General features: G+C 35.2%; 1 protein-coding gene across 1 annotated transcript; it reads right to left on the bottom strand.

Moving 5' to 3' along the window:
* Positions 7,222–8,163, bottom strand: Olfr1158 (olfactory receptor 1158). The gene has a single exon (NM_146645.2). It carries the CDS (start codon positions 8,161–8,163, stop codon positions 7,222–7,224), a length of 942 nt encoding a protein of 313 aa, NP_666856.2.
* Between the last annotated feature and the right edge of the window lie 5,108 nt (positions 8,164–13,271).

Below are 13,271 nucleotides of genomic sequence, written 5' to 3'. Positions count from 1 at the left end.
GTCAATAGATATATGTCATTTATGCACATATATTTCAATATAGATATATCTTCAGACATTCTTGCTTCTTAAAATCATGTATTATGTAAATATAAGCCTCAAGTAACTGTTATTATAATGCATATTTTAGTAGTTTTGCTGTAGAAATCATTCATAGTTTTAAAAACTACTCTGCATTTCATTATATTATATATGTGTAAGTGTGTGTGTGTGTTTATTTTCATTTTTTTAATACTATAAACTTGAGAAGCACAGGTTGAAACAAAAAATGTTTGTATCTATACACTAAAAAAAAAAAGACTATAACATATGCACCTTTACCTTCAGACTTATATACTAAGAAGGAAATATTGGAGAACTAGATATAAAATGATTGACTTCAGAGGCAAAATCTGGAACCATGCACGCTGGCATGGCCATATATGTCATATAAATGAAGATATAGAAAAGAAGAGTCAGAGATGTGATGAGCAAACACTTAAAAGCCTCTAAATTTCATTTCCTGGGAGTATGGTTAGTATTTATACTGTAATTTTAGCAATTTTATATCTTCTATTCAAATGGTCTACTTAAATGTCTATGCACTCTTTGACCACTTTTAATTATTTTTTCTTCTTTTGGGTACAAATAAAGCAGAATAATTTTGAGGTTTTTAATAAAGCTTTGTCTGACCAGGGTCGATTATAGTACACGAAGTAACTGAACAGAAGTAAAGCTCATGTTGGCCATCACACCATACAGGAATGATAATCAATGCATAGAATGAATGTGACAACTATGCTGATTTGATAATTATGTAAGATACACCCAGATATTGATATTATATTATACTTCAAGAATTTGTATAATATAGGATCAACTACAAACAAAACAAGAGAAAATTAAAAAAATGAAAAGCTAGGAGTACTAGTGTTGTCAAACCTGCCTCACTCCCCAGCCCCAAATATTTCGACTTTGTATCTTTACTCAGTTAGACAATCTCTTTTGCCTTTCCAAGTTCTAACTTAACACATAATTCTATAATCTCTCACTGTGAATGGCATTTAATACATTGTTCTATGTATTTTTAAATCTGTCCTCTCAGTGTAGACTTAGAATATTCCTGCCTGAAAAATAGAAGTGGTAATAATATAAATACCACTCCACTACCTACATTATGGATAATCCACAAAATAGGAAAAAATAAAAACGTGAATTCTCATTGTGACTCTAATGAGCTAGAGAAAGTAACCAAGAAGCTAAATGAATCTGCAACCCTCTAGGTGGAACAACAATATGAACTAACCACTACCCCCCCCACCCCCCGGAGCTCATGTCTCTAGCTGCATATGTATCAGAAGATGGCCTAGTCGGCCATCAGTGGAAAGAGAAGCCCATTGGTCGTGCAAACTTTATATGCCTCAGTACAGGGGAAGGCCAGGGCCAAGAAATGGGAGTGGGTGGGTGGGGGAGTGGGTGGGGGAGCATGTGGAGGACTTTAGGGATAACATTGGAAATGTAAATGAAATAAATACCTAATTTTAAAAAAGTAATAAAGCCCCAAATTCCCACAAAAAAAACCCCAAAAAACAAAAAACAAACAAAACAACAACAACAAAAAAGAAATGATAGTTTTAAATTAAAACTTCAGTGATACCTTGTACTTTGAGTATGTACTTTATGTTTTAACAACATATATGGAGTGGTTATAGTTTGTAAGACAGTGACTATATAGAGAATCCAATCTTAATTCCAAAAAAAAAATAATAATTCATCTTGGGCCACTTTGGACAAGCCATAGGAATATACATGATTTTAATGTTTTTGCTTGACCTTGTAAGCACATCTAAGAAGTGTGCACTGAAACAAGAGGATTTAAATAAGAACATATGTGAAAATTACACTGAAATATTTATGTCTAAATATAGAATATGAAGTAAAAAGATCTCAATATCTGTACATTTTAATAGCTAAAGTTTAAAAAATAATCACGTGGTAATGTGACTTAGAAGATTCATGGCCTAAACAGAACTTTAATAAAGACCCCGATTGAACATTTCATTTTTTATTTCAATGTTGTAAGAACTCATTGGGAAGGAATGTTACCAGGCTTTGATCTATGTGCAATGTTCATGTACAAAACCAACCAACTCTTGTGTTCTGTAATTCTCTTCTTTCACACACAGGAAAGAGAGCAAGCAAGAGAATGTAGAGCTATGTAAATGTGACAAGGACTCCACAGTAGGTCCACACCATGAGCCTGTTTCTATTCTGAATATCTTTTATCCTGTTTTTTTTCATTGAAAACATGAGCATTATGTATTTGGAGGATAAGTTTGGATGCTTCCTTACAACAAAATGCATATAACTGTTGGGTGTTGTATGTTCTATAGTGCTAAATGTGTAAGTAGAATTCCTGTTTTCAAATTAGAGGCAAATGCTTTTTTATCTGGTGATTTTTTTTTTCTAATAATTCTCTGAACTAGGCATTCAATGTGCCCTAAGACATTATAGCATTCTGCCATTCTTTTTAATTGAACCTTACTCCCCTCTATTAAAAAGCAGTATGTAGCAAATTTATGTGGCCCTTTCAAGCTCAATATATGTCCTCAGTATTTCTATGACACCTACTGTCATGTAATCCCATACTAATCTGTAATCCCATACTAATCATGGAAAGGATTTAAAAATGGAACTAAAATAATGACAAGGAACTTTCTCTTTGAGCAATAAATATATGTAAGTCTAGTTTGACCACAGTGGCACTGAAAATGACTTTTGTGGTAGTCTTGTGAGAGAAACTCACCAGCTGTCCTTCCAATAACACTCAGCCTTTACCATTCACAACGCAAAAGCTAAATAACAATATAATTTGGGTCAAAATTTTAATATTTCACAAAAGTTCTGTGACTCTTCAAACAGGGACTAAAATGAATAGTGATGACAACATGAAATTCTGGAGTTTATTTGAATGGATAGTTCCATTATCTGTAAGTCTCTTTATTGTCACTTGGGAATAAATCTATTTGAATGGAATACTGTTTGAGAAAATGCATTAAATTGAGCACATACTTATTTTGTGAACCACACTCAAAATAATCACATTTCCTATTTTATATGACCTAGAACTCCATATATTTGTATGCAGAGATGTACAGAAAATTGGTCAGATTACCATTACTTGGTGTTAAATAAATAACATTGTATACATATTTTATTATGACACTGCTCACTAATAAAAATAAAAGTGTCATTAAATATAAAGATTTAGATTTCATAAATCTCACAGAACAAAAGGGCAGATACTTGTCATAGAGGATTTAAATTGAACAATCTTACTCAATATAATTTTTTTAAAGCACATAGAATAATCTGTCATAAATCACTGCATTGAAGTGGTTGTTCAGTTTGTTTTTCAATTGAAATTTTGGGGCAGAAATAGTGTTATTTCAGAAATATATTGTTAATTGATGTATACATATAAACATACAAATACTTATTAACATGTAAAATTTTAAATTATTGATATACATTTGTAATTTTTAAACACAAACACTCCTTATTAGGTTGTAGGGTCTCACTTGGACATTTAATCTTCTTAAGTTTCTTGACAAAAATCAATATTTACGTTATGTGTGTAAAGTTCAACAAGGCAAAACTATCATTCATAACTATCCTTAATTGAGAAAATGACTCTGTGGTTAAAGGCAGCTGCTCCCAACCTAATAACCTGAATTAGATCACTGGAGCCGTATAATAGAAGAGGAAAAACCAACAGGATATCCTCTAACATTCACCAGCATACCATAGCATATACAAGTACATACAAAAGGTGCGGGGTGGTGGAATATGAGAGGAAGCCTGATAGTTGAGCTAAGGCTTAGAATGAAGCTCTGGAGACCATGAAGGGATGGTTGAAACTTTTCCTGCTGCTGGCACCAGGCCCTTGTCACATAGCTGCAGCACCCTCGCACCCTCTCGTAGAGAGGTTTGTGGTCATCAGTCAAGTAAGGGCAACAACCAAAGCCCTTCCGAATATGTCCTAGACCTCCCTAATGTCTCAGACTAAGCCAAAAGGAAGCACCTACTGTGAGACTCCAAACCACCCCTAAACTGTGTATAATGATCCTATCCAGAAGGAATATATGTGTGTGAGAATTACTTCAGTGTCTGAGAGCTTCTGTCATAAGAACAATAACACTACCACCAGGGAAGTGAACTGCTCTCCAGAAAAGCCACCCAAGACTCCCCTGCACCCCCTCACTGACTAGTCAGCCTCCTGCAGGCTCAGCCCAAAGGGCTCAGTGCAGTTTGGCCAGTGTCAGCAGAAACAGCAGAAGAATATGCAGTAGCAGAAATGGTGGAGTCAATCCACCCTCCCTGTTCCTGACCTTTTCTCTTTGCTTGAACTGTCCTACCTAGCCTGGCCAGAGATCTCTGTGGATGGATTCCAGTACACAGTGTCACACACACACACACAAAAAAAAAAAAGAAATTAAAGTATATACTCAATCCTGTGTGGAGACTGGGGAAGGGGTTCCTAATGCTCCATATCTAGTGCTGAGGGAAGCTGGAGAGAAAGAGAGGAAGCAGGAGAGGGAGAAAGAGAGGGAGAAGGAGGGGGAGGGGGAGGTGAAGGGGAGGAATGGGGAGGGAGAAGGGGAAGGGTAGGGGGAGAGAGATGGGGAGGGGGAAGGGGAAGGGTAGGGGGAGGGAGAGGGAGAGGGAGAGGGAGAGGGAGAGGGAGAGGGAGAGGGAGAGGGAGAGGGAGGATGAAAGGTGGAGGGATATGACAAAGATGGAATGTAACAATGTCTGTGATTTAAAAACTTAAAATATTCTATGTAGTGAAACAACTCTCATAATATATTCATGTTACTAAAATACACTAGTTTTCACATAGATCAAAGTTGTTCTCATTTTTCAAACACAATATTTCCTATGTTCATGTTCATATATGTATATGTATGTATGCATATACAACTTTTTTTTTTCAACATCGTTAACCGTAAGGAAAATGCAAGTCAAATCAAGCCTGAGATTCTACCTCACACCAGTCAGAATGGCTAAGATCAAAAATTCGGCTGACAGCAGATGCTGGCGAGGATGTGGAGAAAGAGGAACACTCCTCCATTGTTGGTGGGATTGCAAGCTGGTACAACCACTCTGGAAATCAGTTTGGTGGTTCCTCAGAAAATTTGGCATAGTACTACCAGAAGATCCAGTAATACCACTCCTGGGCATATACCCAGAAGGTGCCCCAAATCGTAATAAGGATACATGCTTCACTATGTTCATAGCAGCCTTATTAATAATAGCAAGAAGCTGAAATAAATCCAGATATGCCTCAACAAAAGAGTTGATACAGAAAATGTGGTACATTTACACAATGGAGTACTGCTCAGCTATTAAAAAACAATGAATTCATGAAATTTTTAGACAAATGGATGGAGCTGGAGGATATCATCCTAAGTGAGGTAACCCATTCATAAAAGAACACACATGATATGCACTCACTGATACATAGATATTAGCACAGAAGGTCAGAATACTCAAGACACAATTCAGACCACTTGAAGCTCAAGAAGAAGGAAGACCAAAATGTGGATATTTTGTTTTTTCTTAGAAGGGGGAACAAAATACCCAGGGGAAGAGATCCATAAATTTTGGAGCAGAGACTGAAGGAAAGGCCATCCAGAGACTGCCCCACCTGGGTATACATCCCATATACAGTCACCAATCCCAGACAGTATTGTTGATGCCAACAAGTGCTTGCTGACAGGCGCCTGATATAGCTGTCTCCTCAGAGGCTCTGGCAGTACCTGACAAATAGAGAAGTGGATGGCCTCAGCCAACCATGGGACTGAGCACAGGTTCCCCAATGGAGGATTGAGAGACAGGACCCAAGGAGCTGTAGGGGTTTACAGCCCTATCAGAGGAACAACAATATGAAATAACCAGTACCTCCCAGAACTCCCTGGTACTAAACCACCAATCAAATAAAACACACATGGAGTGACTCGTAGCTCTAGCCTAGTTGGTCATCAATGGGAAGAGAGGCCCTTGGTCCTATGAAGGCTCTATGCCCCAATATAGGGGAATGCCAGGGCCAGGAAGCAGGAGAGGGAAGGATGGGGAACAGGTGGAGGGGGAGAGCATAGGTAATTTTCAAAGGGGATACTAGGAAAGAGGATAACCTTTGAAATGTAAATAAAGAAAATATCTAATAAAAATAAAAACCATATTCATACAATCTGTACATATTATTTAAAAAAGAAACATGTTGGGTAATATCTTACTAAGTATACCTGTATAGATAGGCCAATTTGTAGGATTTAAGTCAAAACACTACAAGAAGAAAATTTACAGTTTTGAATATCAAAATTATACAAAATAAACTAATAGAAACAAATAGCAAACCGATACTTATTTTTTTAAAAAACCACTCAGTTTGTATACAAAGGCAGACACTGTGATCAATCTCATGGGATCAATTGATGAATAGGAATGAATAACTTGGAATTAGAAGACAATACAGCACATAATTAACAAGATAGAAAGGATAGACAAGGTAGATAATAAATAAATAAATTAATTAAATAAATAAATAAATAAATAAATAAATAAATAAATAAATAAATTTCTTACATCTATCATCCAGTTGTAATTTAAAACACAAATTGTCTATGGTAATTAAACATGTTCTAACTGAACAAATACGCTATAATGAGTTTATTTTACTTGTAATTCAAAAAGTAAAGAGAAAATATATAAATCACCTTTTTTATACTAAGATGCAACAACCCACCCCTGTAACACTGCATAGGCACAGAATTTGAGTGAAAAATATGAAAAGCACAAAGATTAATATATTGTAAGTGTGTTGGATCTGGGAAGAGTTGGCAGTGTGAGTAAATCTGATACAACCGCATTATACTATATGCTCATAGGAATAATAAAAGGAGATTTATCTGCAAGTGAGAATCCTGAAGAAAAGTTAGCACAAAAGATGATTTAATTAAGTAGAATGCAATCTTACATGACATATACTAAATAGAGTAAATTTAAAAAGTAAAGTGATCATCAGAAATAAGAGAAGATACCAGTTTCAATGTTAGACACAGTACTTTCTTTCTTAACGGATTCTCATTATTCATACAATTGGGTAATCAAAATATTCAACTGACTTTTAAGACTTTTACATGGAAAAACTAAAGAAGTTTCCTAATGTGAAGCCCATCTTTAAATAACTAAAAAAAACAATTTTTTGCTAATAATTTTTCTAAAGGCGAATTTGACATTTTTGTTCCTGAGACTGTATATCAAGGGGTTAAGCATGGGTATAATCAATGTATAGAACACAGAGGTCATTTTGTCAATATCCATTGAATGGCCTGTACTAGGACACAAATAAATAAAAATCAGGGTGCCATGATAAATGGTGATTACTGCCAGGTGAGAAGCACAAGTAGAGAACCCTTTCTTTCTTCCCTCTGCAGAACCTGTTTTAAGAATGGCCACTATAATATACATATAGGAGAGGAGAACAGCAAGAAGACAGACAGCTTCCACCAAACTTGTGAAAAACACCAGTATAATGTCATGTGTGTAAGTATCAAAGCAGGACAGAGAGAAGAGTGGAGTCATATCACAAAAGAAATGGTTAATTTCTTTGGAGCAGAATGACAACTGGAAAGTGTTAGTTGTATGGATTATTGAACTCATAGTTCCACCCAAGAATGCTTCAAATGCCAGCTGAGTACAGACCCTCTTGGACATAATTACAGTATAGAGCAGGGGGTTACAGATTGCAATGTACCTGTCATAAGCCATGGCAGCCAACAGGAAAGATTCTGTATCAACCAGAGAGCAGCAAAAATAAAACTGTGTAGCACAGCCATTGTAAGAAATCACCTTCTTGTCAGAAATCAAATCCACAAGTAATTTGGGGGCAATGACAGAGGAGGAACATGCATCTATGAAGGACAGCATCCAGAGGAAAAAGTACATGGGAATGTGTAAATTAGGACTGACTGTGATCAATACAATCATGCCAATATTCCCCATCAGAGTAATGGAGTAGATGGAGAAAAACACAGCAAATAGGAGACTCTGGAGCTCTGGATGATCACTGAATCCCAGGAGATAGAATTCAGTCTTCACAGTGCTGTTCTCCACACTCATTATTTGTAGAAATTTTGGTTTCTGTAGCCCAGGTAGAATAAAAATAGAATAAACATGTAAATAAATTTAAAATTCAATAGAAAAGTGATTTATAATCAAGATCATTCTTAAAGAGTAAGAATTATAGCATAATAAATTAATAAATTTTCAATATTTATACTAAATTGGAATTTATAATGTCTTCTTAAAGATTTCATGTTCCATATTCACCATTATATTGTTGTGCTCTATTAATATAGATGACAGTTTATTTTAAATTTCATTGGCTCTGTATAAATGTTGTCAAAAGGTTACTCACTGTATATTTTTATATCTGTGAATAAGTTTGTTAGTTTCCTGTATTTTGCCTCATCAAGTGCTATAATAGATAAAATTATCTCAGTTCCAGAAAAGTTTTCATCGACAAAGGGGTAAAAGGACTGCTTTTCACTTTTAGAAGTCATTTCCAGGTGAGGAACAAGGGCTGTCCCAACAATCATTAACAACACAAAATTAAAATAAAACAAAATAAAGAGTAGGAATGATTATTCTCTGAGTATAAGTTCTGTTCCTCAGAAGCTAAGGAATTTTTAAGAAGACAAACATCTACTATGTCTAAGGTTCAGCTATAATCTGAGAGTAAATGAAAAGGACCAATAAGTCATTAACTAATTATTCAGAGTTCTAAACACTTAATGTCACACTTCTTTCAATACTTTTTGTCAATGTTATGATCTCTCCTGCAGGTTTATTACATGCTTTTGCTTACAGGTAATGATCTCATTAAGTTAAAATAAAGAAAAAATCTGTGTTTTACAAAAATAAAAATAAAAATTTATACCATTGCTATCTGAATCTCCCCTTTCTTTGTTTCTTCATGTATTTATTGATGTTGTTGATTTGAGTCTGCGTCTCATTATGTAGGCGTGTTTGGCTTGGAGCTCACTAAAATATCATGCTGAACTCACCTTTAATCACAGATTTCCACCTGCATCAGCCTCCCAAGTACTAGGTCAAATGTGTGTTTCATCATGCCTGGCTCTGTTAAATTTATTTAGTTAATAGCTAATACATTACTTTAAAAGATTAATATTCAGATGTTTTCTCAATGTTTAATAATTTGGATTGATGTTTTAAAAAATAGCACATTTTAAATGTACTTGAATTTAGCTAGATTTTTTTGTTGTTGTTGGTTTGGGACTCATCAAGAGGATGAAAAACCTGCTTGGCTTTAGTCATGTTCAAAGTCAATAAACAGCTTTCTAGATGGTGATTGTGAGAAGTGAACCACTGTAATCCCACCCATTGTCAATATCTGAGGATTATTATAAGAATACTTACCAGATGATCACCTTTCTGTCATTTACCTCCTTTTTCACTGCTGTGAGCCACAGCTTATTTTTGAACAGAAAACATGAGTAACATTTAAATGAAAAATATAAATCCATTATAGCATTACTCATTTTCCATTTTGACACACCTTCTGTTTTCTTCAAGGAAAGTATACCTTCCTTAAAAAGTTTCCATTCAAAGGAAAAGCAGGACATTTTATTGTTTGCTTTTAGGACATGAATCTCACATGAGCGTCTAGGAACCCAAGCACTAATATCAAAATTCCCATGAGAAAATATGTGAGCAATTAACAATTTCACAAAGGAATTCATTAAGCAAAATATGGAATGATGCAACAAATGTTTGTCTTGGAAATGCCTCAAAGATAATCACTTTGACTTTCCAAATATTAGACTATATAAAACATAATAACGTTTATTAACCCCCTGATTTAAATAAACAGAATAGTTTTTCAGATGGCACTGAGAATATTATGTCCAAAAAGAGTAGTAGAATGAACTGAAATAGCATATTTATTGATATAAAAATATATCAATATATCAATAAATATAATTGCAATAAATAAAATGAGTATATTTCCATTCTTTATAATTAGACTTTTAAAATAAAACTGTGGAAAGAAAACAAACTATGAATAAAATATATTTATTATATCTACACTGAACTGAAATTCTAACTACTTAAAGCAACACAATTTTCTAAAGTCTTCATTCATAAACACCCATACTTTGGAATATTTTGTTTCAGTTCCAAAATTTTGATTTTATTTGGAAAGTAGGAAATGCATCAAGCATGGAACAGCGACAGATAGAGGTACTTTAGTTTACCAATTTGTCTTTCTAATTACCTACATTAAATGTGAACTAAAAGGAATGAATATTTTACAAAAGTAATATAGATAATCAAGTTCACCTCTATGTGTCAAAAAAATGAATGAAATCTTATTGGTCTTCAATTTGTCTGTGCGTTGTATCTTGGGTGTTCTGAGATTTTTTCATAATGTCCACTCATCAGTGAGTACATACCATGTATGTTCTTTTGTGATTGGGTTACCTCATTCAGGATTGTATTCTGTAGTTCCACCCATTTTACTGTGAATTTCATGAAGACACTGTTTTTTATAGCTAAGTTGTACTCCACGGTGAAAATGTACCACATTTTCTGTATCTATTCCTCTGTTGAGGCACACTTGGGTTCTTTCCAGCTTATCGGTATTATAAATAAAACTGCTATGAACATAGTGGAGTATGTGTCCCTGTTATTTGTTTCAGCATCTTTTGGGTATATGCCCAGTAGTGGTATAGCTGGTCCTCTATTTCCAATTTTCTGAGGAACTGTTATATAGATGCGGATGCTTGCAGCCAACTATCAGACTGAGCACAGAAATTCCAATGGAGGAGTTAAGGGAAGAAGTGGAGGAGATGAAGGGGTTTGCAATCCTATAGGAAGAACAACAATATTAACCAACCAGACTCCTCAGAGCTTCCAGGGACTAAGCCACCAACTAGAGTAGTACTCATGGAAGGACCCATGGCTCCAGCTACATATGTAGCAGTGGATTACCTTATATGCCATCATAAGGAGAGGGAGAGGAGCCCCTTGGTCCTATGGATGCTAGACCCAGTGTGGGGGATTGCTAGTGTTCTGAATTGGGAGGGAGAGGGTGGGTGGTGGAGCACTCTCATAGAGCAGAGGAGAAGGTTGAAGGGATAGGGGGTTTAACTGGGAAGGGGAAAAACATTTGAAATGTAAATAAATAAAAGACTACTCATCGAATTGCTCTGCTTAGCCTCACAATCATGTTGGCCATCTGTTCTAATCCCCTGGATCCTTCTCATTCTCTATGTCCTTATCATCACCTGTGTATAGCTAGTTCTCTCTGCAACCTGTCTCTATAAAACTGTCCTGGTAAAACTTGCCTCTGAGTTCCATATACTGTACACCCACAAATTGCATTGAATTTCACTGCATCTCAGAGACAGACTCAGAGATATATATGCCTCTGTCTACTGAGTGTGGGATTAAAGTCATGTACCTTTTATGTGTTCACATAAAGAGATCCTTGTTGATGAAATTTAATCGAGCAGCATGGTTGTTAACATGGTTTCTTAATCCAAACTTTTTTTTTTTTTTTTTTTTTTTTTTTTTTTTTTTTTTTTTTTTTTTTTTTTTACCTGAAACTTGTTCTGGAAAAGAATATTGAACTCAGAATGTTCTAGGCTTACCTATACCTCTTAGATTAAAGGAGTTTTGTCTGTGTGTGTGTGTGTGTGTGTGTGTGTGTGTGTGTGTGTGTGTGTGTGTGTGTGTTTTCCAGCTGGAAGCTGGATCACACAGACCTAGAAGGTGTTAGGATTAAAAAACCATGTTAACAAACATGTTGCTGGATTAAATTTCATCTACAAGAATCTCTTTATGTAAACACATCTGTTGGAGAAGAATGCCTCTGCTATAATGGATGAATAAGGCACCAATCTATATTGTATAGGAGACTATTGATAGGAGATGTTTTAATCCCTACTTTCCTCTGCACTTGCTTTCCATACTGCCCCTCAGAAGATGCCACTTAATTATGGGGTCTCTGCTAACATTCCTTCCCTCAATCCCATCTCCTCTCCCACCTTCTATTGATCCTCCTCTTTTCATGCCCCCCTCGTAAACTCTATTCCTCCTTTAAAATCTATTATATTTCACACTTTCAGGGACGTCCACATATCCACATTCATCCCTTCCTCCATGCCAATCTATCCTCTCTTTGTCTATGGATCATAGATTTTTTTATCATTTATGAAATGGATAATATGCAGATATAAATGAGTATATTCATATTTATCATTCTGGGTGTGGGATACCTACCTCAGAATGATATTTTTCTACTGCCATTTGCCTACAAATTTCGTGATGCCATGTTTTAAACACCTTAGTAATACTACTTCATTGTGTAAATGTATCACCTTTTCTTTTTCCATTCTTTTTTTTCTTCTGTTTATTAATACCTAGATTATTTCTGGCTTCAAGATCTAACAAATTGAGCAGCAATGAACAGGTTTGATCACAAGTACTTTTAGTAGGTAGTGTATGCTATAGGTGGTATAGCTCTATCTTGAGTTAGATAGATTTTATCTTCCTGAGCAACCAGAACACTGATTTTCATTATGAATATAATGTTTGCACTACCACCAACAATAGGTAAGTTTTCTCCTTGCTTCACATATTCATCATCATGACCTAACATGTGCTATTGATTTTAGCCAAGTAAGATAGAATCTCAAAGTAGTTTTGATTTTCATTTCTTTGATAGCTACAGGTGTTGAATCAAGTATTTCTTAGCCATAAGAGACTGCTCTTTTTGAGAATATTCTGCTTAGACCTGTATCTCATTTGAAATTGAGTTATTTTGTTTTTTTTTTTTTTGCTGTCTAGTTCTTGAGTTCTTTGTATATTAGTCCTCTGTGGAAAATGGAGTTGGTAAAATCTTTTTCCCATTCTGTTGGCTCCAGCTCTCTGAGACTGACAGTGTCCATTAGACTCTTCTCAGTTTCATGAAGTCTTATGCATTAATCTTTGATGTCATTGCCTGGGATGTAGGGGTTCTGTTGAGAAAGCTGTCTCCTGTGTCAAAAGTGTTCAAAGTTAGTCTCCAGTTTTTATTCTATCAGGTTCAGTGTATCTGGTTTTAAGTTGATATCTTTGATCCTCTTAGATTTGAATTTGGTGGAAGGTTATAATCATGTGTTTGGAGTCTTCTAGATGTACATTCAAAATTGAAGCAGAAT

The sequence above is a fragment of the Mus musculus genome, chromosome 2 (assembly GCF_000001635.26).
Source record: "Mus musculus strain C57BL/6J chromosome 2, GRCm38.p6 C57BL/6J".
In the NCBI taxonomy this organism is placed as follows: Eukaryota; Metazoa; Chordata; class Mammalia; order Rodentia; family Muridae; genus Mus; species Mus musculus.
Note: the sequence above shows the minus strand (reverse complement) of the source record. Positions and strands in the feature narration are given on the sequence as shown.